Source organism: Ahaetulla prasina, chromosome 1, assembly GCF_028640845.1.
Source record: "Ahaetulla prasina isolate Xishuangbanna chromosome 1, ASM2864084v1, whole genome shotgun sequence".
NCBI classification, from domain to species: Eukaryota; Metazoa; Chordata; class Lepidosauria; order Squamata; family Colubridae; genus Ahaetulla; species Ahaetulla prasina.
Genome location: NC_080539.1, coordinates 245,858,284 through 245,885,996, shown reverse-complemented (window position 1 = coordinate 245,885,996; position 27,713 = coordinate 245,858,284). Strand labels below are relative to the sequence as shown.

The 27,713-nt window shown below is 37.7% G+C and overlaps 1 protein-coding gene across 1 annotated transcript; it reads right to left on the bottom strand.

Annotated features, from left to right (window-relative positions):
* Nucleotides 1-2: 2 nt before the first annotated feature.
* Nucleotides 3-27,713, bottom strand: HACD2 (3-hydroxyacyl-CoA dehydratase 2). Its single transcript, XM_058195219.1, has 7 exons — nucleotides 27,468-27,713; nucleotides 24,110-24,227; nucleotides 22,809-22,827; nucleotides 20,867-20,955; nucleotides 14,105-14,226; nucleotides 9,953-10,131; nucleotides 3-7,441 (listed from the first exon to the last, which is right to left on the bottom strand). Exons 1-7 carry the CDS (start codon nucleotides 27,626-27,628, stop codon nucleotides 7,359-7,361), a joined length of 771 nt encoding a protein of 256 aa, XP_058051202.1. The 5' UTR covers nucleotides 27,629-27,713; the 3' UTR covers nucleotides 3-7,358.

The following is a 27,713-nucleotide window of genomic DNA, read 5'->3' as shown; positions in this document are numbered from 1 at the left end:
AGTATGCTTAAATTAATGTATTTGTCCTAGGTTAAGGTACCAGGAGCATTTTATTTGGATTATCCTGCTTCAGTAATACTGGTTACTATTCCAAATTCAAGCAGGCATCATTACTTCAATACTGCAGTACTGAGGGAAAAATGTACTCAGTCAACCATTTCACTACACAGCAAGTACAAAAAAAAGTCTTTCAAATGCACTTATATTGTCTCTCAAAGCCTCAATTAATATCAAATTTCAGAAATATTTGAAAACATTTGCACTGTAAAGTATTTATTATAAAATTGCAATTGTATTGTTCACAACATTAAAAAATTACAAAAGACTACCATTTCTATCAAATTCTATTACAGGAATATGGATTTAAAATCCAATTGTATATCAATAATAAACATGTTACTTGAAGCATAACAATTTTATAAACTGGCCTACATATACATGCTTCAAATCTTTCCTACTAAATGAAATCATTATGATTATTTATCATAATCAATAGAGATGAAATTGCCACCTGTAAGTTCAGTGAAAGATACAAACTAGATATCCTGTTTATTGTTGTTGTTGTTGTTAATTGTGAAGTTGTGTCCAACCGATCGCGACCCCATGGACAACATTCCTCCACTATCCTCTGGAGTTCATTTAAGCTCACGCCTACTGCTTCAATTACTCCATCCAGCCAGATTCTTCTTTTTCCCTCAATCTTTCCCAGCATTAGGCTCTTCTCCAGTGAGTCCTTCCTTCTCATTAGGTGGCCAAACTATTTGAGTTTCTGTTTATCCTGTTTATATTAACATTATATACATCACAAAAATTATCCCAGCATAAGCACATAGCTTCTGCTGCAGCCTTAATATACATGCAGAAGAAAAATAAATAAATATATGAAGAATATCCCAGATTATAGTACAGGAGGAAAATCCTCTTAACAGAATCCCATAAATAATTCACTAAAATACACTTCAAAAGACAAAATTCAACAATTTCAAAAAGTACAAATCAAACAAACTTAATTTCTGATGAAATTAAGTAAAATGTATTTTAAGAAAGCAACACTGCAGCTTAATCCAGATTCGAAAGATTGTCTCTACAAGAATTGAAAAGTAAGGCAAATTTGTCGTGAAATCAAGTCATCTTAACAGCCATCTGGTAAATGGAAATAGTAGGAAGGTATTAGATAAGAATATGTAACACTCAATAAATTCTCATTTGGGATACATTAACCTTGCGTGTAGTTATATGCATATATTTGGGTCTGGTAATCACCATCGATTTTTTTTTTCCTTCAAGGAAGCATGCATCATATAGACAATTAACCTAATTAACTCTTCCTTCACAAATACAATGTGCCTAACCCTCCACAAACTATTATGTGCATAGAGCCTTGGTTGCCATTTATGTTAACGAGCACAGTGCCCATGCACAGCACTAATATGACTGAAGAATTCATATTGCATTAATTGATTGACTAAGCAAGAGTAGAGCAGTTCAGCCTTTTCCAGCTACCCTGGGACAGCATCTCTCAGCAGTCCAACCACAACTCTTCCAGAGGAAATTTAATTGAAAAAGTCTTGTTTACTGCATTGTTGTATCTTAAATAAAGAGTATCGAAGGCACTGATAAGCTGTTTTTGCCTTAGCTCACTAAGTAAATCATTCAGGTTCTAATGGCAAGTCTGCAATGGAAACCAATGGTACATAATTTAATACATTTTCCTCCTTAGTGATGTTCTTCAACAACCTAGCAGTTGTCATTGCTGTGGCATGAGAAACATCAAGTTAAAAAGCATTTCAGTGTTTAAATGTACAGCACAGAATACATAGATTTAAGGGCTGGCTATAGGTTAAATGCAGAACTCACGCAAAGGTCTGCAAATATTTTTTGATACAAGAGAAAAATTAAATCTCCATCACCCAGATGCTTTTCCACTCCACATAGGGACTCCACATACCCATAACTCTTCTGCTTCAAGAGGGAAAATGCTTGAAGGTTACTCCAAGTAGCAAAATAATCTATAGGGGTTTGGGAGCCCTGGCAGGTTCAGAAATTTCTTAGAAGGGAGCCCCCCTTTTTTAAAAAAATAATAATATGGAAGTCTAACTCAGACTTTTGAGTATTACCATGTTTCCCTGAAAATAAGACTCTTATATTTTTTGAAACCCAAAATAAGCACTTGGCCTTATTTTCAGGGAGATCTTATTATTTTGGGGCACATGGAGCAAGATGGGGCTCCTCTTGCCGCCTTACCTGATTTCCAGCTCTATTTTAAAATATTTTCAGGGAGGGCTTATTTTTTAGGGGAGGCTTATTTTAGTGCATGCGCTCAAAAGCCAGATTGGGCTTATTATCAAGGGATGTCTTATTTTCAGGGAAACAGAGTATTAACACAAAACTGAAATCATCAATTGCACTAATGCATTTAGGGGGTCATGGTATCCCAGTTTGTAACCAATGGCATACACGGTAAATGTTAACAATTCTACTACACCGTTCCTATTCTAGCAGCTGCCTTCAGAGTGATTTTCTTACACGCACAATTACCACTATTGTACATACTGTATCTGCTTGGAACGTATTTTGGCAGTGTGATGAAATATTGAGCAGGAAGTTTTATAATAAAACAAGGTTCCTTTGCTGCTTTTTGAACAGCTTTAGTAACAACTCAGGTTTATACAATACCACAGCTGGCAGCATTTATTCATCAATTACTGGAACACATGGAACTAATGTATAGGAACTTCAAATGTCAGCTTCTAAATAATTGGTCCTAGAAATCCATTCTCCAGTCTTAAAGAAATTTTATTTCTTTCTACATCCTAGTCTGGCTTCTACCAAGCTTTGGTATTTGCCTAGTGAAAAAGTCATTCTAAGCAGACCCAACGGGTAGACTAATTTCCTCTGATCACAAGTTAGATGCCTCTCCCTTTTTTCCCATCCACCTCTTTATGGTAAAATCCATCTGAAGAGCCTGAACACTAGTCTATCAATCAGAATTAAGTGCTTGATATCTTTCTCTCCCAGGAGAAACTTTCCATAGCAGTGCCCTAAGGTAATAAGTTTGATTAGGTGGAAGTAAATAATGCAGAACAGGAATATAAAATATATAATTCACATTAAAAGGACATTGAAGATAATTCCTAATTTTAGGTTAAGGCAGACAAACACAATTTCTATCTTTTCTGTTTTAGAATTATGCCCAGATCAATGCTGTTTATGAAGGTGGATGCTTACTAGAATTACCTTGAGGTAAGATGGGTGGCCAATAAATTTTACAAATAAATATACTGTGGAAACTACAAAGCCAGCCACCTTCCTATGGCACATTTTTATGGCCATTACAATATGCCATTCAGGTGTTCCAGAAGGGCCTCTTCGATGTCACATTTAAAGGCAAGCACCATCTATATGGGTCATTCAGAAACATAGTTCCTTATGCCCTGATTATATTGGTTAGGTAAAGATCTGAAATAGAGGCTCATTAGTCTAAACTGGTAACATAAGAGCAATACTTTACACAAAAATGGATTTGCCTCTCACAATGGCTGTGGGTAAAAAGCATATAATTAACAGTCATTTACTCTTTTAGTTTTCCATATACATCAGTAGTCACATTTTTTACCAGTAGCTGGGATCAAATGACCTTCAGAATTGGTCTTTTCATTGGTCACAGGGAATACACAATAGAAGGCATATTGAAAACATTAGTAAGAATCAGATGGCATATTGAAAACATTAGTAAGAATCAGATGGGGTGGGGTATAAATGCTCAAAGGTGCATAAAACAAATAGGATTAAGAGTTTGAAATCCAGTGCTTCAGGCACAATTCTTAGAGCACACTTATTTTAGAAGAACACAATTCTGCAAAAACTTTACAGAAACCTTAAGTCAGACATGGCTACTTCTTCACAATTTCAAAAAATTGTTCTACATTTTTTAGAAGTTCAGAAGGTGGGCATTAAAATGTTTCTGAACTGGTTTTGTTCCCTGATGATGGATACGTTTCTTTTCTCCATCAAGAGCTTCAGAAACTATAAATTTGGACTGGAAAAGTGAACAATTGAATTTGGGATGTTTCACCCAACTGCTACAAAAATATAAATCTTATTAAATTCTAGAACCAAACATGTTTACATTTCCCTTTTTATTACAGGGTGGACAGCTCACAGCCAACCTCCATTGTGGTAAAACAAACTACATGTGCCCATCCTTTATTTAAAAGGATTCCTATTTCACCAAAATGGAAAAGAAATCAGTAAAATCCTGTCCTTTGTTCAGTGGCATTATTCACAGTGTAAGTCATCTTCCGTATGGCTCTTAGTTACAAAACAAATAAATACAGAATAGCTCTCAACAATAAAGAAATTACCATTCTCTGCTGTAAACTACCAGGGCAATTTTCAAGCAGCTTACAAAATATCCTTATTGAGCCTATGCAAGTGAATATATGACAGTAGGAATAGCAGAAGCATAGGAGCTTAAAGAAAGGACTGTTAAGGATGAAATAAAATCAATCACATCAATACAATGTGTGTGCGGCCATATAAAAGTCAGCAAATCTGTTTAGGGGATAGAACTAACCCATCAGAAATAAAACATGACCTGTTGTCTTGGATCCAGTTTGGAAGAACTATGGAATATGTGGAAATATTGATGCACAGTGCTTCTCTGTAGTTTAACAGCTATGTCGATTTCCAAGCTCCCAGAGTGTAAGGATTGGAAAAATAATCCCGGAGATTATTTAGTCCAATCTCAGTCTGATGCAGAAATCCATCAAGCAGCAGCTATGCAATCCAGGGGCATATGTAACTATTTTCATGAGCTAAAGAGTTGCTACACTTGTATTCTGGTGTGCTGAGACTTTTCCCAAATCAAATCTAAAACACTGCATACACCTGTATCCCACAACTGCTACTCCATATCATGCAAAGCAGTCTAAAAAACAGCAACAGGGATTTAGAGTTATTTATGCCAAATGGGAAGTACTTGACCAGCAGCTACAGCTAACAGAGGTAGTAAAGTATTCCATGTCCTTTTTTTCCTGCTGAGTAGATAGATGTATGATGAGCTGAAAAGAGAGATTATGCAATATTTGCTAGGTCCCTAAAGCCCTTATAAAATGGGCTAGCAGAGAAAAGCATTTTCATGATTCAGATGGACTCAAATTTTATTGAATTGTCTTATGTCCAAGTTGACAAGAATATACCATTCTAAAGTTAATCACAGAAGCCATGGTTTTCATAAAATAACCTGAGCTTATGCATAATCACAAGGATAAAACTGAACCAGAGTCTGGTAGAATCTTTTTTCCCAGTTTTATATATATAAAACAGTTAAGTGTGCTGAATTTGTAAATCAATCCCCTGAATCGGTGGATCTGGCTGCTTTGTTAATGGCCAGCTATCAAACATTCCAAGAAAATGCATGCTATATTTTAATGATCCTGCCAGACATGGGGATGACAATGGTACCCTTTTCAGTGTAGAACTGATGTACTAAGCTGGTAACATGCAAAGGGAAGAAATAGAATGATTGTTGCTGCAGGCTTAGAATGATTCAGATGGCACAACAATAAACCACCATACTCCCAAAGAAAAGGCTGTCTCATCAGCACACCAAATGGATAACTGAGGAATGAGCTAAGTGCTGTTGTTCTTCCAACCGTCACACAAATATATGTAGGTTGGCTGTATAAATGTGATATGAACCATTTAATACAAGCCACTACTTGATGCAAAACTGTTACAGACAAACCATTAAGGGCAAACTCTTTAACACGTTGCACTATGTATCTGGCTTGGAGGAAATAATGGGACTGACCCCTCCCCCAAAATTACATCTTTTTACAAAATGATCAACAAAGAATGCCAAAGGTTTCTGTAAGGCATTCTCGGCATCCCCCATGGTAGAACGAAGTAAAAACTGACCATGAGATACAAAGTAAATTACTGCGATGGAGTAAAGAAGGATATGCTTCCTTGACTATAAATTAATGTACATAAATTTAGTACTAGGGAAAATGAGCAATACCAACATCATTTTTCGCAATAATAAAGCTTATCCCCTTACCATAATGGCATCCAATTAAAAATATAAATGACAATTTGCATTTTCTTCAAGATTATCAAAGCAGTTATTTAATAAAAACTATTCAAAGGTTTCTCAATAATTTTCCATATAAAATGTCAATTTTCCAAATGACTTAGCTTTGAAACACATTAAACTTTCATGCAATAGCATCAAGTTGAGTCCCAAAATTAATGGAGCCTTAAAATGTTTTGAATTTTACTTGAACAGATTTTAAGAAAAATATTTTCAATTTCTCTAAATGCTTATTTTTCTAAAAGTATCAACATTTCCTTAACAGATTGCAATTGGATGAATTTGGACAGCAATTTTAAAGCCGTAACAAAAGGTGTTTTTTTTGACAATATCAATCACGAATTACTTAAAGCTACTAGTGTACTAGTTAGGAATACAAAGGGAAGAAAGGAGGAAGAAGTATCACTAAAAAGTAATTTACTTTTTCTATTTTTCACCTTTTTTAATGTAGTAGTCTTTTTTTTATCATTCTCCTATCATTGTATATTTTCTTTGTATTTATTCTCTTTGTACTTCAAAAATTAAATATGGATTATAAAAACAAATTAACTATGATGTGTGCATTTCAATAAAACAGGGTTTTGGTGGAGAGAAGCATTCAAGAATAGCAAGAGAACATCCAAGTTTGAGGTATTAAGATTACGTTGCATGTTTAACACTCATTCACTCTTGTGCAACAATGCAGTATTTTAAGGCCCAACTACATAAAAAAATCAGTCGTGCAGATTATGCAACTGGTTACATCTATTATCATGGTAACACTGTCTCTTTGTTTAGGCTTGTTGGATATGAATATGATCTTCTCTAAGATCAGGATCAGCAATCTTTAGGAAGCTGATGGCAGTTTAGGCAAATGTTTAAAAGCATTCCAGATAATATTGTTATGATGCAATGTCAGACATGCAAATTTTGAAATAATTCTAATCCTAATCCAAGCATAAGGCTTACTTATCTATGACCTTAATTATCAAGCATGTGATGGTAGTTTTTAATCAACAGATTATATTCACTTAAAAAAAAATAAAAACAGGTTTCACCATAACAAGACATGCTGAAAATTCAATTTCATAGGGTAATGATTTTACCTAAAATTACTGCTGTTGATAACTTTAGTAATATTTGAGCTGTTGATCAAGTATTTATTTTGAGTTTCTCAAAATACTACCATTCTGTATTATTTATAACTTGGATTGAGTGTTCATATTTGGGTAGGTTCCTGTTTGCACACATATTTGGGCACAACTCTAAATAGAAGTTGGAATTATTCAGATTTCTTGTGTTCTTCAGTAACAGAAAGTACTTTTCTTCTCTGATGTAACATGTGAAAATACAGCTGAGGGAAGCCTGAAAAACAACAGAATTGGGCAATTAAAAGTCAGGAATTTATCTGTGCACATTTTGATTAGTTTCATATATTCAGAGACTCTCACAAAAAGACATTGATATCTCAAACATGCACTTTTTGTCTCTTTCAATGTATCAGAGTACAAAACTACTCAGGAAATACTAATTGGCTAAACAGTTTTTCTTTGGACACCTTTCATTTCAATATTCAATTTACTGTATTTTTTTCCTCTATGGTACACTATATGCTTCAAGTATATAAGCAATACTTAGTCCTAGTATACCCTGCAGACGTTCTTTAATTAATAAAACAAGTCAAAGCAAAAAGAAAATGATAGCGACTAGCTTCAATGTTCAGAAGTTAAACTGTCCTTCTTTCCTCTACCTTCCTTTTCTTTCTATTATTCACTTTTCTTTGGGCACTGTAAATCTAGCCTTCTTTCAAACAAATCAGCATCTCACAGAACAACTACCTCATTCTTGATGTAACAGCTGGAGAAAGTTTTTGTTCAAATATTTTCTGGTTCTTCCCATGAAAAAGCACTGCTTTGATAAGATTTATGCTTCAATTACAGCACAATACAATAAAAATGCTGGCTGTCTAATATCATATCTTCTTCTTTTATGCCTTGGAGACAGTTGCTGACTCCTGGGGGATGCCTTAGAAAGGTTTTCAGAGATGGTATCTTCTAGTCATAGCAAAATGAAATTTTCAACTTTTGTTGTTCAATCAGTGCACCAATTACTACTTTCTAGTTCTAGGAGAACAGATGACAATGGGCTCATCCACCTGACCCTGATTCTGAGATTTACTGTTTACTAAGGGCACATCTTCATAGAGCAGGTCCCACCTTCCTGCCAGCTGCTTCTGAAGAATGAAGCGGAATCGAGCGACCCAGCAGAAAAGTGATGTTCCGCTACGAACAAGAATATGGGGCTACCCTTGAGGAGCATTTGGAAGCTACAACTGGTCCAGAATGCAGCAATGCAGACAGTTTTAGAGGATTCTAGGGTGGGACATGTAACACTACTCTTAAGTGAGGTGAATCAGCTACCGATCTGTTCCCGGGTGCAATTCAAAGTGTTGGTTACTACCTTTAAAGCCCCTTATGATATGGGTCGAGCATATTCGCGGAATCGACTTTCTCCGATGGAATTGGGCCACCCCACTTGTACTGTAGGCTACTACAGATGCTGTGAAGCCAAGGCATTTCAGTTGGTGAGAGCTAAGAAAAGAGCTTTTTCTACCATCGCTCCTCCTCTCTGGAACATCTTGCCACAGGAGTTAAGCCCTGCCCCTTTCTGTTATCCTTCAGGAAAGTCCTTAAAAGTTGGCTCTGCAGATTGGCATGGGGCCTGCAGACTGGTCTCTCTAAAAACTGGGGTTTTTTTGCACAAGGTGTTTTTTCTTGATAAGTGCTACACAGCCCACTGCCTCATTCCACTCTGCCAATCCCAAGCACTGTGTAGCCTGTCCCGACCTTCCACAAAGCCTGTCCCCTTCCTTTTCCACAAAGGAAAGCCACCCTCATGCTCCCTTGACAGTGGCTTTCCTTGGCCACCCTCAAGGAAGCATGTGCACGGATGGGGAGTCAGGTCTCCAACTAAAACTATAGGGAGAACAGTCTTACAAAGTTGTTGTTTCTGGTGAACAGGAGAAAAGCAAAAACATCACCCCAAACAGTTCAATACTTATAGTTGTGTAGCATTATAAGTTGATATAACTTTTTATTTAACAATATTTTTTCTATCACACCAGGATGGCTGTGAGGGAAGGAGGGACGGAGACATTCTTGATGTCATCCAGAATTAGGTAATAAAAAAACTCCTGCTGGACAGCACTGCCTTTAAGAGCAACAACAGGAGCCGTTGCTTACTCACCCTTCAGGCATGAGGTAAAAATAACGCTGGGGGGGGGGGACATCAGTTCTGAAAATTAGATGCTTTCCTGGCTTTTCAATGATGGACAGGAAAAACATAAATGGGGCTGTGAGGAAGAGCCCAGTGTGAAATCTGCATATCCCAGCTAATGTGGAAAGTTGCCAGAACAAAATGCAGGAAAGAGGGGTTTAATGAAGAGTTTTGTATATTTAACAGATGTGTAGATTTTCCATGCAGGGTTGAGAGTTCTGAGCCTTAGCAGATGATCGTAACAACTGTTGAAAAAAAACCCTTCATAGATACAGGAACTGTACATTTACGTTCACTGTGGTAATCCTAAACATACACATGCAGGTTGGCGTAATGGTTAAGGGGGAGAATTAGGTTGTGGATTACTAGTTGATTTTCAGCCAGAGAACTTTACTAGATGACTGGGGTGTATTTTACACATAGAATTCAGTTATGGGATAACTCCTGGAAGTCAGATCTGAAAATTATCCTACCAGGTTTTTTGCAAGATTATTCTAGAATACCAACACACAAAACCTTTAACTGCAAAAGTTCACAAATATTTTCAAATTGTTTTAGATACATATGAGGCAAGAAAATATAAACCGAGTTTGCACTTACTTGGAATGTAAGCTAGCATAACCAGGATCAGAAATGTGTAGTAGTCAAATGAAAAATTATATTTGTTAGGTAAACTAATAGAAAATAAACCAGATCGCTTGACAAAGGGCAGAGCAGCATACATTGTGAGCATTTCTCCAGTAACTCCCATAGGATATAGTATGATGAATAAAGTATACCTACAAAACCAAAACAAATATTCACATAGAGATAAAAGCCAGAGAGGCAATTCTAGATATAATTATTGAAATTTCAATGACTTAAAGATACCCACATTTCATAACCAAATTAATATAAAATTTCTTATAAATGATTCGTTATACCTTGTTTGAGGATAAAATATTCAAAGTTAAATTTAATAAACTGCAAATTTCTCATTTCTAGGAACACATTTACTTGGATAAGGTTTCATTAAAAATACTGGGAACCTCTAGATACAAAAACAGAACTGCTTCATAAGTATAGATTGTTACTTCAGTAGGATTCTGCAAAGGATTTCCTGGACATTTCCTTAATCAAAAATAGCAAGACAGTTGAAAGAGGGGACAAACAAAAGGGGGAGAGAGAGAAGTATGAAGACAAATTAAAGAACCATTTGACAGGTTAAAAATAATTGAAAGGAAAAGGAGTCCAGTATATAGAAAAGAAAAACTGGTGGCCCTTGAGACAGTTAACTCTTCTGCAAATAAGTAAGGGATACTTTTAAATAGAAACAGCTTATAAACTACAGCACACTAACTGGCTATATGCTTATGTGATATACCAATTGTTACTGCAAAATAAAAATACAATTATTCATCAACTAGTTCTCTGAATATATGAAAGAAAGAAAATAATTCCCCCTCCATGCACGGGTATAATCTAAATTAGAAAGCAACAGATTCCTATAACCAATTAGAATTTCTCTTCTCCCTCCAAGCATTCATGCACATGCGTTATTAAGCAAAATGGAACCAATTCTATTGACTTTCTTTCTTTGCAAGCACAAAAAAAAACCCAGCAATAATCCTAATCCCACTTCTCCCATTTTATAATTAATTGTAAGAAATTGAAAGGGGAGCAAACCCAATCAAAATGCAAATTCTCCAAGTCCGTACAGCACCCAGATGTTCTTAATGATCTTCCAAGTCAGAGCAATTCAGAGCGGTCAGAGCGGCCGGGGCCCTGGACCGTGTCGCGCCTTTGCGGCCTCTGACCCAGCGTAGATCTCGTCCGGCCCCTTGGTTCTCCGAGGGGCTGAGGGAGATGAAACGCCGGAGAAGACGCCTAGAGAGCACCTGGAGGTCCAGTCGCCCGGTTGATCGGACACTAGTTAGGACCTATTCTAGGACCTACCTAGTGGCAATGAGGGAAGCGAGGCGCCCACGCCCACCCTCATTGCGCCGGCAGATAACCGCCCGGCCGCCCCAGCCTGGGTGACCCGCCTCTCCTACATCAGGAGGTGCGGGATGACCTTGCAGGGACGAGCCGAGGAGTTTAGTGGTTATCTATACGATAAAATCGCTCAGCTGAGGGACGGTCTGGACCGAATTTGGGATGATCCAAGCGAGGGAGAGGAGGCACGTCTTGTTGAGCACATTTGGGATGAGTTTGACCCTGTAGCTCCCGAGGACGTGGACAGGTTGTTGGGGAGGCTTCACGGCACGACATGTTTACTGGACCCGTGTCCTTCCTGGCTGGTACTGGCCACTCAGGCGGTGACACGAGGCTGGCTCCAGAGGATTATCAACGCTTTGTTGGATGGGGTTTTCCTGCCGCCTTGAAAGAGGCGGTGGTGAGACCCTCCTTAAGAAGCCCTCTTGGACCCAGCTATTTTGGGTAATTATCGTCCAGTCTCCAACCTTCGCTTTGTTGCGAAGGTTGTAGAGAGTGCCGTGGCGCGACAGCTCCCCAGCACCTGGATGAAGATGTCTATCTAGACCCGTTCCAGTCCGGCTTCCGACCCGGATACAGCACGGAGACAGCTTTGGTCGCATTGGTGGATGATCTCTGGAGGGCCAGGGACAGGGACATTCCTCTGCCCTGGTCCTATTAGACCTCTCAGCGCGCTCGATACCATCGATCATGGTATCTGCTGCGCCGGTTGGGGGATTGGGAGTGGAGGCACCGTACATCGGTGGTTCTCCTCCTATCTCTGACCGGTCGCAGACGGTGTTGACAGGGGGCAGAGGTCGACCGCGAGGGGCCTCACTTGTGGGGTCCCACAGGGTCGATTCTCTCGCCCCTGCTGTTCAACATCTACATGAAGCCGCTGGGTGAGATCATCAGTGGTTTCGGGTGAGATACCAGCAGTACGCTGATGACACCCAGCTGTACTTTTCCACCCCGGACCACCCCAATGAAGTTGTCAAGTGCTGTCCCGTGTTTGGAAGCTGTACGGGTCTGGATGGGGAGAAACAGGCTCAAGCTTAATCCTCCAAGACGGAGTGGCTGTGGATGCCGGCACCCGATTCAGTCAGCTGCAGCCGCAGCTGGCTGTTGGAGGCGAGTTACTGGCCCCAAAGATAGGGTGCGCAACTTGGGTGTCCTCCTGGATGATCGGCTGTCGCTTGAAGACCATTTGACGGCCGCTCCAGGAGGGCCTTCCACCAGGTTCGCCTGGTTCGCAGTTGCGCCTTCCTTGATCGGGATGCCTTATGCACAGTCACTCATGCGCTCGTTACCTCTCGCTTGGATTACTGTAATGCTCTCTACATGGGGCTCCTTGAAGTGCACTCGGAGGCTTCAGTTAGTCAGAATGCAGCTGCGCGGGTCATAGAGGGAGCTCCGCGTAGCTCCCATGTAACACCGCTCCTGCGCAGTCTGCACTGGCTGCCTGTGGCCTTCCGTGCACTTTAAGGTGTTGGTTATGACCTTTAAATCGCTCCATGGCTTAGGACCTGGGTACTTACGGGACCGCCTGCTGTTACCACACGCCTCCCACCGACCCGTCGCTCCCATAGAGAGGGACTTCCCTCGGTGCCGTCCGCCAAACAATGTCGGCTGGCGGCCCCCAGGGGAAGGGCCTTCTCTGTGGGGGCTCCCACACTCTGGAACGAGCTTCCCCCGGGTTTACGCCAAATACCCGACCTTCGGACATTTCGTCGCGAACTCAAGACTCATCTTTTTATCCGCGTGGGGCTGGCTTAAATTGGGATTTTAATTGTAAATTTATTAATTTTAAACGGGGTTTTTTAGCATGGTAAATTTTAATCATGGGGCTAATTTAAAATAAGTTTTTTAAATCGTATTTTAAACTTGTATATTGTATTGTTGGTTTTATTATGCCTGTACACCGCCCTGAGTCCTTCGGGAGAAGGGCGGTATAAAAATCAAATAAAATAAATAAATAAATAAATAAATTCTAAGGCAGTCAACACATTCTCTATGCAAAAGGCTTTAGATGCAAACCATTTCAACTTCAAAACTCCTTATTTGAAAGGCTAAATGAGCTGTTCCAATCTTTCTGGAAATGTTTCAAATTGGACTGGACCTGTTTTGAATAAAGGTAGTCCTCAAGTTTTAATGGCAATTGGGACTGATCTTGCTAAGTGATATGATTATAAAGTGGAACAACACATGACCATGTTACTTAGCAATCATATTTTTGGCTGTCCTGGTTGCCATTGTTAAGTGAGGACCTCAGGTGACCGAGTCTTCTGATTTCCTGCTGGCTTTCCCACTGAGTTTACTTGTAGAAAACCATCAGGGAATGTCAGAAATCACGATCACATTACTGTGGCTCACTACAATCTTGTAATCACAAACTAGGTACCGAGTGCCCAAATCATAATCATGTGAGTATGGGGATGCTATAATGGCCAGTATTCCAAGAACTGGTTGCAAGTCCTTGTTCAGCACTGTGGCAAGTTTAGATGGTTGTTGGGTGAGTGGTTGCAGTCTGAGGATCACCTACAGGAGATGCCCTGCTTCTGAGCTTGAAACATTACATTACAAAATATTTAGAAAATTCAAACATTTCACATCTGAAACAGTATTTCCATGCTCAAAATAGGTGCTTCAAATCCAAATGCTTTTCATTAAACTCTTTCCTTACATAAAGTGCCTAGTGTCTGTCTGTTTCTCTTCTGCTTCATTGAGCTATTGTTTCTTAAACTGATAATATCTATTGAGCTATTGTTTCTTAAACTGATAATTATTTAATCACCTTACCTGGCCCACTTGATAAAATAAGGAAGGTGGTTTAGTAAACTAAATGTGTAGAAAGAGTAACGGACGATCTCTGTGATCGTCCAGGCAATCACAAAAAGAAGGATGCTATCTTCACTTTGCACCTATAAAAGAGAAATGCAGCTATTGAAAGTGGAAAATAAATTATACATATAATCTAAAATATCAAGCCATGCTTATATTCTTTCACCCCAAGCAGGTGAATCATACCATACAAATCAGGCAACATAAAGCTTCAGGATAACCATCCTTCCAATGATTTCAAACTTTGCACATATAATCACACTAATTCACTCTTCATTATTGTTTAAAAGCCACCTCAATTCTCCCTCCAGAACAGACTACAGACTTCCTCCCCCATCAATAAACACTGAAATTGAGTCTTTTAGAATATTAAAAATGTTGTACAAACAAATCTTCATTTTTAAAGTATCAACTTCTCATTTTTGTTATTACTCTAAAATGAAATAATTAAAAGACAGCAAATGCAGCAGGAAGAAGGAGTCTATGTAATGCATTGTTGTAAAGAATTCTGAGTGACTTCAGACGGATGACTTCAACACAGCTCCTAGCTCTACCAGTCAAAAGATACTGGATGGCTATTCTGTCTTTGCTTAACAGATTTTCTATAATAAGAAAAGAAAGAAATTGGGTGAATAAAAGGAGGGTTCAAGTAGAAAACATTCTTAAGAATCCCTGTAAAACTTTGAATTAGAGGCAATTGAATATTAAAAGCTTCATCTGGAAACTATTTCTGTCGTATTATAGAAAAGGATAAAGATTAGGAGAAAATTACATCTTTGGACCAGAGGTCAGTAACATCTGTTATCTTTTGGGAATTGCTGCACATTTGGATGCAATGGCTCAGGTGTACAAAAAAAAAAAAGCATCACTTCACAAATGCATGATTCACTTAACTGTAGTGATCTGCTTAATAGCCATGGCAAAATTAAGAACACGAGGGCAGAATTTCAGACAGGAGGGAAATTCAAAAGTAATATCATAAAATATTACAATTACTTCAAAGGAAGAGTGGTGGAAGCTTGGAACCAACTTCCAGCAGAGGTAGTTGGTCAGTCACTAGTAACTGAGTGAAAACATGCTTGTGATAAACATATATCCATCATCTGGCAAAAATTAAAAATGCCGTCAGTTTTCTGTTTCAAAAAAAAAAAAGGTTGCAAAATGAGGCATGACTTACTGAACAACTGCCTTGCTTAGCAACTGAAATTCTGGTCCCGATTGTTTGTTGTAGGACTACCTGTACTGAAACTTTCCTGCAGGGAAGGAAGGGAGGGTGGTAACCTTAACCCTGTTCTGTGTTGTGGTGTCTGTGACATACATATGAGGAATCAGCCAGCTAATCCATCAGAAAGAGGGGGACAGCTAAAATAATAACTGGGGAAAAAATGTGAGCCTGCCGATCCCATCTTGTTGAAATTGAAGGCTCAACTGATACTGCCAAATTAATTAGAAAGGCTGAAACTAGGAGACTGACAGATCTTGGATAAAAGAATGTCCCCCCCCCCCCACAAAAGCTGCTAAAATGACCAAAACCTATGTTATATAGTGAAGTCTCTTGAACTGTTTGAATGTTCAATACTTCTACATAAATATGACCTAAATATGAATATTGAAAATTCAAGTAGGTTCATAAACTTTTAAGTGGCCTCGAACTTTCATAGTCTCTTAACGGAGATCAAAGAAAGGATTAAGAGTTGCCCTCACTCTTCTTAAAAAACACTGAAATGAAGTACCTTGCTTTGTGCTAACATAGGAAACGAACAAATGTGGGATTCTTTTAGAAAGTATATGTTTCTGCTGAAGCAAAATGCAACAGACTTCCTAGTGTCAAGGGCATTGGAAGGGGAGCTGTAGATCTATGAAAAAAACGAGCTATTCATGTAGATCAGGGGTCTCCAACCTTGGCAACTTTAAGCCTGGAGGACTTCAACTCCCAGAATACCCCAGCCAGCAAAGCTTCTCCTATGATCTTGTTTCCCAGGGATTTAGGGAATGTTTTAGCCCTCTTGGTTTATGTATAGAACCGAGGTGGCGCAGTGGTTAGAGTTCAGCACTACAGGCTACTTCAGCTGACTGCTAGCTGCAGTTCAAATCTCACTGGCTCAAGGTTGACTCAGCCTTCCATCCTTCTGAGGTCAGTAAAATGAGGATCCAGATTGCTGATTCTGTAAATCGCTTAGAGAGGGCTGTAAAAGCACTATGAAGTGGTATATAAATCTAAGTGCTATTGCTAATTGTTGTCTGTTTCTCTCAAGGTTTCCTCACTGACTCTCCAACAGAAACATGCTTATTCTATCTAGGAGCTTGGGCAGCTCTCCCTCTGAAATAGATTCAATACGGAAGATATTTGGGGAGCAGAATTTACAGCTGGTTATCTCACCAAAGCATTCTGATAGTACAGAATAAGAGGAATGGAGGAAAAAGTTGAAGAAGGAACTTTATCACAGTACCAATAAAATTGGGTTGAAGAGGAGTGTTCTAAGGTTAAAAACTGGCTGATGCAGACAAAACACCACTATACAAACTCTACCAGGGCAGAGGAGATGGATGGGCTAGTTCTCTCTATAAAAGGATAGCTCAAATGACATCACTCAAGTAACCATGTGATAATGTTTGAATAAAGAACAATGCTTTACAATTGGTTTCTGTGCTAGAAAAGAACAGTCAGTGATTCTACCTTTCAAAAGAATTCTCTACCAAAAGTAATCAATACTTTATATCAATGACATTGCTGTTAACAATACAAAAAGAAACTTCAGTTTAAGGAGACACCTGCATTTTCAGAAACAACATGTAAATTAACAAATTACAGGTTCTAATTTCTTGCAGTATTAAATACATCAATTGTTGTATCATTGCATTAACTTTCCATGGTGCAGAGAGAAGAGACTGATATCCCTCTCATTGCTAGTAATTACTGGAAAAGCTTTTATTTGCACTTAAATCTTCCCTCTGTGCTATTTTTTTTAAAAAAAAACTTCATACAAGACTGCAGACAGTACCTATCATATTGTATTAGACTCTCATTATAAGAATGAGAGTACATTAAAGGAGTACATCTTATGTCACCTACTGCCACCTACTGGGCATATGATGAACACTGTTTTATGTTCCACTCTTCCAATGACAAGAGTAATGAACTAAACAATGGCTACTCGAGATCGGCTAATGACTGGAAAACCATTTTCAGCATCATTCAAAACAGAGTATTGGAGATATTATAAATAATTAATGACGGTGCACTAACAAATAATTCATAGCTTAAAATGAAACACAGCTATCCCTCCATCTACAACCAACAGCTGGTTTTATTTCTCTCCAATGTCAGGTACACAAATATTCTTTCTTTCAAAAATAGTCCTCAGTAAGAATTTCATTCTTTACTGTGCACAAATAAAGAAAAACAATAAATCTATCAAATGTAAACATATTTATTTTACTTATTTCTATTCTGCCTCGATTAAAAAAAAACTTGGTGGCTTACACAAACCAGTTAAAACATCCATAGCACAAAGTTCTCAGTAAGAGCAATAAAACAATACCCACCAAATATAAGAATGAAAATAATAAAAATAGTAGTTTCCAATTGTGTGATAAAATCAAGGGAAGGATCTCTGAAACAATTCTGTCTTTAGTAGCTTCCAAAATGTCACCTGGGAGGGGTTAGCCTAATCTCTACTGGGAAACTGTTCCACAATGTTGGTGCTGTCAAAGAAAGGCAGAGCCCTCCCAATTTTCAAAAATATCTCTCTTTTTATCTGGTCAGTTGTGCCAGTACTGGTTGGAGTAGGTGATCATATATATATTGGGTACTAAGTAATAAAGGGCTTTATAGGTTAAAACTAGCAACTTAAATTGTACCTGGAAAACTATTGGCAAAACTTGTCTTATTTGCTGATGATATTGGAAGACAGGAAGTATACAGCCTGCTTGTTTTGGACCAACCTGAAGTAGTCTTTAAGGCGCAAAAGTCTATTATACTCATCCAATCTAACCGGATGGTGCTAATAAGCTCTATTAGGTGCTCCTGCTACAGGTAGGATCACAAATGGTACACTAGCTAGAGTCCAGAAAGTCTCAAGTCATGAACTTGCTCCCTCCCTGATAGGTTGTGCTTGCTCATCAATAAACAATTCTGATGGTGACAGAGAACCTTAATGTATCAACACCAACTCTGACTTACCAGGATTCAACTTCAGTCTATTCTCTCTCATCCCAGATTCCCACAGCCTACAGGAACTGGTAAGTAATATTAACAGTATCTCTTTCTCAATTGATACTAAGCTCCAAACCATCAAATGATCTCTCCCAGCAGCTTCATGCAGATGTTAAATAGCAAGGGGGAGAGGAATGACCTCTAAAACATCTACACATGAAAGGCCACTCAGCCTACCTCTCCTCCCCCATCATCACAGGTTGGAACTGTCCACTGAGGAGGAAAAAGAACCATTACAAACAACACATCCTATCCCAAATATTTGCACAGTCCATATAAGATATCATGATTGATGGTATTAAAAACTGCTGCTGGTTGCAATAAATCAGGAGGGATATTACCCCCATCAAGTCCTGACACAGCTCTTCTAAAATGTTGAGGCCAATATTGCCTCAATACTGAACCCGGAAGCAGTACCCTGAATGAAAAAGTTCAGGTGATCTCCTTCATCAAGAGAGCTGAGAACTTGCTCTGCTACCATCAGCTCAATAACTCCCACAAAAAAGTCTCATCAATAGTTCCATATTATTGGATTTTAAATGGGGTTTTATATTATGTATTTTATAATTTAAATTATTGGCCATATAGAATAAGTTTTTTAATTGGTTTTATTGTATTGTATTGTACTGTATTTTACTTGGCTGTTAACCGCCCTGAGTCCTTCGGGAGAAGGGCGGTATAAAAATTATATTATTATTATTATTATTATTATTATTATTATTATTATTATTATTATTATTATTATTATTATTATTATTATTATTATTATTATTATTATTGACAATAACCTTAGCACTGCAAATGGTCAACATGTCTGGAAGTTTTGTTCAATAGCATCTGAAAAGGAGATTCACTTGCTTTTTGAGTCTTTCAGCAATACCAAGTTATATATATATTTTGCTAAGCAGGTTAGTTGTCAAGGTATGGATTAAACTAGATTAAATTGGTGAAATCTCTATACTCAGTTTTTTAAAAATCATAAGATCCGCTGGGTTCATTCTGCCACATGAATCATAAATGTTCCATCAAAATAATATGCAGAAAACAAATGACATATCAGTGTTCTGAATAAGAGCTTTACAGTACTGGATACTAAGCTTTTTCCCACCAACTAAAGATTATGAGAATAATGTAAAGATATTAAAGTTAAGCAATGCCTGACACATCAAGAAAACAAAATATAATCAAGCCTGATTAACTACTAGTATGCAATACCCTTGAATGCTGGCACACTGTCTTCAATCTGACATGACAAAGTTTTGGCTTTAATTCACGTTTACTTGCCATACTGATTTATGAAAAGTAAGAAAGCAGGATTTAAATTAAAGATTTGGCAGGGTTTTTTTTCTTGAATTCAACTTTTGAAAGAGGGGGGGGGGGAAAGGACAGGACAAGTTAACAATGTTATCATCTTAGTAGAACAAGCACATTCTTCAGGCATCACTGGACTCATGCAATTAATATTAGGCACTAAATATCAGAAACCATCCAAGAAAACATTAGAAGAACAATCTGCTATCACATATTTGATATCAAAACAAGTAATTCCTTCATTAGACTGGCAAATAAATTAAGATAGTTTTATTTTGTTTGAGAGAAAACTATATTCAAGAGAAATCTGAACAAAATTATTAAGTCTCTCTCACTAAAAGATTTGAAAAAGACACGGAAGATTTATGCAAGAGATCAAACACATGCATCTTACAACATCCTCAATAGTTGAACTTGTTCAAAGAACTCAGGTATGTAGACAGCCTTTCAAAAAAAATGTAGAATGCTTTCGTAACAATGCAAGTAACTATTTGTTCAAAGAAAACAATACATCCTTTCAACTAGCCTGGGCTGCTTAGATAATCAATCAATAAAATTACACTCCATTACAGCTACAATTTTAATTTTGGATGTTTGTGTTCTACAATCCAGTTCTTACTATGCTATAGTTAAAAGAGACTGGAATTATTTCTAATCATATGTTTAAGTTGTATTAGTACTACAACTGTGTATTCCAATGGAATCTACATTAAAGCTGCTTAAAGGTTTGAAAAACAGATCCTCTCTCAATTCTTCCAGCAGAGTTGCTAGCAATGCTACCTGGAAATTGTAAACTAAGTTACTTAAAAAGATATTTTTCCCTTTATATAGTTTTTTAATTGGGAGCTGCTCAAAGTCACTTAGAAAGGTATCTGGCCATACAACCTGAATAAATAATAATGATAATTTTGGTTTATGGAAAATTGGATGCAATAAATGAAACCAATGAAGTAAAAAATGAAACTGTTCATGTAAATGTTGATTGTCCTTTCCAAACAATGAATTGGATAATGACCCCTAGTTCTCTTCAAAGCCTACTGAATCTCACTTGAGATATATTAAATGACAACAAAATAATGTCTACCAAAAAGTATTCTAAATTACATGTCCAAGGTGCTGAAATATGACATTTAAACCAACAGTGCCGAAAATGTTATTTGTTTACTGAATAAAAGACTTCAATCTCAACTCACCTCTTTTACACTGTGGGCTATGCCCCATGTCAGAAAAACTCTTGACATGATTTGGAAAGCAGTCAAGACAACAGAAGAAGGAACAATCCCTGTGAAGACAATTTAGATTTAATACATTTTTGAGCTCCTAAACCACCCCTTAATAGTAATCTGATTTGAAAAGAGACAGTGTTATGAAAATTAATTTTAATGTTTTAATATTAAAATATTGTTAAATATTATTTTATTGGTTTCAAATTTTCTCTCATGGCTGAATTTGGATCAGAGATGAAGACACAAGGTTTGCTATAGCTTAACCTCAAAATAGGGCAAACTATGAGTTTCAAGTAATAAATTTGCTAAACACATGACTAGTTTCCCTTCTGATTATCAGATGCCAGAGCTAAAACAACAGACGATATTATGTCCCATGTAACATACTTGTCTGAGATTCTTAGATGCTGGTGCCTAGCACAGAAAGAAACAATCACCCTGTAAAACAATTACAACAATAGCATTTTCAATGAATTTTTTTTGCTGAACAGCAAACTTTTTTTTATGAAACAGCACTTATCTCAGACAGTAAAGGGACAATGTCAAATCTGAATAAATGTCTAGTGAATATTCAACTGCCTATGACAGATGAAGGAAATATATATTTCCCCTTAGTAATTTTATTTTCATAACATCGATGATTCTTTAGGGACTATAATTAAAATCCGAACATTTCCACTGAAATGTCTGAATAGCATTAATTAATTAATAACTCTGGAAGAGGCTATATATGAAAGACTTCTCATGTGTAAAACTCAATCTTTCTATAAATTAATACAGTTTAACACTAGTAAAGTGGTATCAGTTCTCACCTGTAAACATTTGTGCATACATAAAGCACTATTTAAAGGGCCTCTGGTGGCTCAACAGGCTAATGCAGTCTGTTATTAACACAGCTACCTGCAATTACTGCAGGTTCAAGTCCCACCAGGCCCAAGGTTGACACAGCCTTCCATCCTTTATAAGGGAGGTAAAATGAGGACCCAGATTGTTGGGGGCAATAAAAGTTGACTTTGTATATAATATACAAATGGATGAGACTATTGCTTAACACAATGTAAGCCGCCCTGAGTCTTCGGAGAAGGGCGGGATATAAATTCAAATTTAAAAACAAAAAAACTATTTCTAATTCAACTGTATTTCTCTCAATCAACATAATCAAATTTTGCTTTAGATTTTGTCACTGAGTTATTAGATGCATACATGTAGAAACTCTTCCTTCTCCTTTGGATTTCCTTTCTGACTGGTCTCCATCCCTGTTTGCCTGTTTGTCCCAGGACAATGATCTCTCCTCAGAGGTCCTGCAAAAGGACTTTTTCCACCTAACTGCAATAAAGCCTAAACTTGATTATTTCTAGCCTGGCACTTGAAATAGCATCTTCATTTGCTTTCTGGCAGCCAGGTCAGTTATTCAAAAAAAAAAAGGGGGTGGGGGAGAGAATCACTGACTTTTTTGTGATGAGACCAGAAGAACAGAAAATTGGATCAAATTTTCAACTTGTAAGTAAATTGCTTCAAAATGCTGCATTTTATTTTGGCAAACTTTAATGTTTATACCTAACAGTTGTTCCATAAGCAGTATGAAGCAGAAGTAGGCCAATTTTTATTATTAAATAATTAACACCATAACAAGGGCTATATTCAATTCAATACAAGCAATAAACGTAACAGGTTGAAATAACTTCCGTTAGTATGAACATGTAATTCTTACTTTTGAGAAACCAGTTATATTTGCATGTTCAAGTGCATGTTTAAAACAAAAATAAGAAAAACTAAATGCTGAGAAACTGGAGGTTTGTCATGCTATATATAGTTGCTATTCCTTTAAATGACTGAGCACAGAATACGAGTAGAATTCCATCCTTGCCTTCCAAAAGAGAAATATTAAATATTTAATTTAAAAACTTACCTACTGCACAGTGCACGATCTAAAAAAAAAAAGGTCAGAAATAATTAAGACTTCTCACATTTGTACAATATTTTTCTTTACTACAACAGTATCATGATTATGACTAAGAAAATTGTTCCTAAATAGTATCTTCACAAGTCATTTTTATTGTAACATGTATCTCTTATCTGTTCAATAATAATTGTGTGCAACTTTCATCTCACCAATGATTAAATTCCTCATCTACAATTCTGTTGTGCTGAGAAGCCACCTTTTAGAAAACTATGTTATTAGAGGAAGATTGACTTATCTCTTTTAAAAGAGATTCTGGGGTTCTCAAACATTTATTCTTCCTTGGGTATGTTCATGAGACAATGATCAATGTCAGATCAGAACTTCTTCCATGAAATAAAGCAATCCCTGCTATGTATGCATTATTGGGAAGAGAAGTGAGTGACATGTTGGAAGATCTAGCAGTTATTGAGCTTCGGTTTAGATATCAGAACCACTTTTAAAAAGAATGTAATTTTCTCTGATGAACTATCCATAGAATATTTCTTCTTTATATTGCGATTAAAAAAAGCATGAAGTCTCTAATTTGACATTTTTACCAAATATGTCAAATGCCTAAACTTTAATTTCAAAGGAAAACAACTTTCACTTGAAAGTAGTAATTTTATTATTTGTCAGTCTTACTTTGTTGCACCTGATATCATTATGCTTCCTATTATACTTATGTTTTATCAAATAAAAAATGTGTTTTTTATTCATTTGACAGAATAAATCTTGCAAAAAGATGATGTATATAAAAGGGATAGTAATTAATTCAGCATTACAATATAGAAATAAGTCAAAATGCCTAAGGTAGTGATGGTGAACTTTTTGGGCTTGGTGTGACCAAAAAAAAAAAAAAGTCAGAAAATGCCTATCTTGACTCTGCTGGCATCTTGGAGGAAAAAAGGTCTCTCCGGACCTCCCCTTCAGACTGTCCTTTCCTCTCTGGAAATTGCACAATTTTTAGACCCCTCAGAGCTGTGTGAGTTCCAGAGGGTTCAAAGGCCTCTCCAGGCCCTTTGAAAGTCATGCGGGGGGGTTCTGCTTTTGTGAGGCCTCTGGAGCCTCAGGAAATTGTATGAAAATGAGAATGTGCAATTTTTGGATGTTTCGGGCTGCATGAGAGCAAGACCTTCTTGCACAACTTCCAAAGGGTCCCTGAAGCCTGGCATCTCACCAGAAATGGCATGGCATGCCACCTCTGACATACATTTCATAGATTTGCCATCACTGGCCTAGGGTTTGAAGACTTCCCGTGATACACCTACCTCAAGCAAAGCTCCAGTCTGGAAGAATTTCAAAGGCTTTTCTATTGAATGATAGAGTTTATGATAGCTACCCGTTGCAAGATATGCTCTGACTAAACCAACTGCTATAACAAGCCACCTAGAAGAAAAAGAGATAAGAAAACACGGTGATGTTTTTCTTGAAATAGCAAAAGCACTTAAGACTTATATACTGTTTCATAGTGCTTTACAGCCCTTCTCTAAGTGGTTTACAGAATCAGCATATTGCCCCCAACAATCTGGATCCATGCACTATTAAATATTTTAAGAGTAATATAATATACCCTTCTTAAAATAAATGATTCAGCATTATATTCCACCGAGACAGAAATATACTTTACCTGTCTGGTTGCTGAAAAAACTGTGAATTATAGTCTAACAGTTCCAACTGCAAAGCTAAAAATGAGCTTCTTTTAAATATTTTAAATAGAAGTAAATAGCAGCTATATTAACTGAAGATTAGGAATAAAACTGAGTCTAAAGCCATTAGGTTTTGATCAACTGATAATGATTCGCTCACTTCTCCAACACAGAGTTCTCATATGAAGCGTAACAATGTCATGCAATGTTGTATGAAGAGCGGAATTCAATATTAAATGTCTCCAAAGAAACAAAGCACAAGTGCACATCATCGAATAAATTGTGTTCTACTACTACCGCACTACTTTACTAGCTACTGTTTACTAAGATCCAATAGATCCAATGAGACTTACCAAGTAATTATATACACTTCAAAGACTTATTTTCTTAGAAAGAAAGTTGGTGTTATGCATTGTTTGTTGTTGGCGTTATGCATGTCAGCCTTTTTGTAAAAAAATAAATAAATCTGGTAGGACCTGGAAACACGTGAGTGTCTGCAGGCATAACATCAATGGGAACTAGACTAGGAGTTATCTTAATTTAAAATTACTATGTGAATTATTTAGCAATCTCATAATGAACCAACTTAGTCTCACTCACGGTTATTTATAGCAAAGCACACATAGGGGAAATTCAGGAGGCATAATGATGTGCTGGCTTTAGATTTCTGCACTTTGAAACTTTGAATTCTTTAAAAAGCTAAGGTTTTAAAGGTATAAGGCTCCTGCCTTAAGCAGGGGCTTGACCAGAAGACCTCTGAGGTCTCTTCCAGCCTTATGATTTTGTTTCCAAAAGCAGAATGTGTTCAGCTGATGTTTGAGATAACATTGCTAGAGAAATCTATTCTACCCAACTTAAAGTGTCACAAAGTTGTTATTGAAACTTTTATCTTTAAGAAACATCCACTAATCCCTGGGAAAGTAGAGAGCTCCAGAGGTTTAGAGACAGTTTTGAAATGGATGAAAATGATGTGCAACTTAATACAGACAAGAGAGAAACTGATGATGGGAAAATACATTTTAGCTAGAGCTGTTCATCCAGTTCTGAATGGAGTTGCACACACTCTGGAAGTTCTAGAATCTAGATCATCATTTGGGATCTTGCAGGAATTACAAGATTGTGGTATCACATGAAAGCTGTGATAATGACTATACTTGTGGAATTAGGCTCACTAACATGCTTGCAAACATTTCCCATTTAATACTTTCTGGCCTACAGTTAAAAGCTGTCCATGAAGTTATAATCTGTTATATACAGTTATAATCTGTCCATGAAGTTTCATATTCTATCTTCTTTTACCTTTTACTTAAATAGATTGAATGGAAAACTGGCACGCTGTAAAGTAAAGTACTGGCTTGTAGATTTACCTTTATTACAATTCTTATATTGGTGTTTTTACAAAATAGGAGTAATTACAGTTTCAAATTTTGTTTAGAAATATGTCCACCTATCCAGAAAATAAGGCAAAGATAATCAGATAATTGATGCAAGGAAAAACTCTTTATGAGAAGAGTTCATAATCAATTTTTTTCACTATCATTCTATTTCTTCAAAAACTCCCACTTATTATTAACAAATTTATTTGCTGCCCATCTTGCAGTTCAAAGCAACTCTGAGGAGCTTAGTGACTTAATTTTTATCTTTTGTATTACATGCATGGATTAGTGGTGCATCAGCATTGAGAAACAGCACCTATTTCTCACCATATGCAAATACATCCAAAGCAAATGATACTTTAGTTGACAAGCAGTTCTATGACAGTGATCACTAAGCAACCTCTTGGCTGTTCTCTCTTTCTTTAGATAGCGATAAGGTGATAGTAAAAGACAGTGATATGATCCAAAAAATGGTTGCAAATGATGCTGATTATACTGAAAGACAACCGCTGACATTTAGAATGGACGTGTGAGTTCAAAAATCAACCAATACACGCCTCATATATTCTGAGTATGTTCTTACCACATGTACCCTCAATCCTGGAACCTTAATGTATGTACTGTTGTAAGACAGAAATCTGTCATGCACCCCAAACATATCAGATTCAAATTATTGCTTTATTATTATTGGAGTCTAATAATCATTTGTACAGTGCAATTCTATAGGCAAACGCAAAGAACAAATGTATTTTAACAAACATGGCACAGGTGTTTGGTGATGGTTTAAGATGATGAAATAGCCCCAATCAATTTAAGGAACTAAAGAAAAAGTTATTCTGCAGATAATCCAAAACATTGTCATAATTTCTTTGGAAAATGCCAATTGCCCAATGCTAATCAGCACAATACTGTATTTTAGACTTCAAATGCCTTTTTAAAAAACAACAACCAAGGGCACTACTTACAATTATTTCTAGCTCTGTTACTGTAAAATCCTAATCCCTCTATTTTTTCCCAACCCACCAAAGGTGTGTTTTATCTGTGATGTCTCCATCCCTATGAAATGAACCCGATCTTTCTAATGAGAATTGCTTAAGGCTTGCCACAGGTGCAAGGTGAGATGATCACAGCATTTCCCAGAGCCTAAACTGAACGCTTCAGCCTCCATAATCGCTTCCGGGCACCAAGTGTGCACGCCAAGCCTTGACCATTATTACCCCATTAAAAGCATACATTATGATGCATGACAAAGAAAGCTCTTTGGGGGAAGCAAACGCTGGTATATTAATTATACAATGGCCTCCGACTTAAAAAAAAATATTTCTTATTAAATCACCAAGCTGGGGTTCCTCGGTAAGGATCCCAAAGAGGAGGCGCCTGTTTATGTGCATCTCCAACCTTTGCCCGGGTAAAGGCAAAGAAAGGCAGGTTCAAAGGAGCGAAGGCCATTACGGCCAGGAGAGGGGAGGGAGAGGAGTCAGGGGAGGCGGAGGGCCGCCGGGTTCCCCCGAGAAGAAGCGGCCCAACACACACCCTCCTTCCGCGCCCCGAAGCCGAGCCCACCCATCCACCCGCTCGCCAAGAGTGCGCCGGCGCTCGCTCACCCGGCTGTCATGACCACGTTATAAAGGACTAGATAGGCCGTCGCTAAGGCGCCGGGGCCTCTCCGCCGCCGGCCGCCGGCCTGCTGAAGCTGCGGGCTCCTGCTCCCGGAGCCGCTCTCTGGCCGGCGGCCGCTCCCGCTGCAGCTGCCGGAGGTCGCCATGGCGCCGCTTCAACTGCTTCCCCGGTGCCGGGAGAGGAGCGAGGCCAGGCGCGCGAGGCGGAGCTTGAGCGAGGCGGCCGCCCAG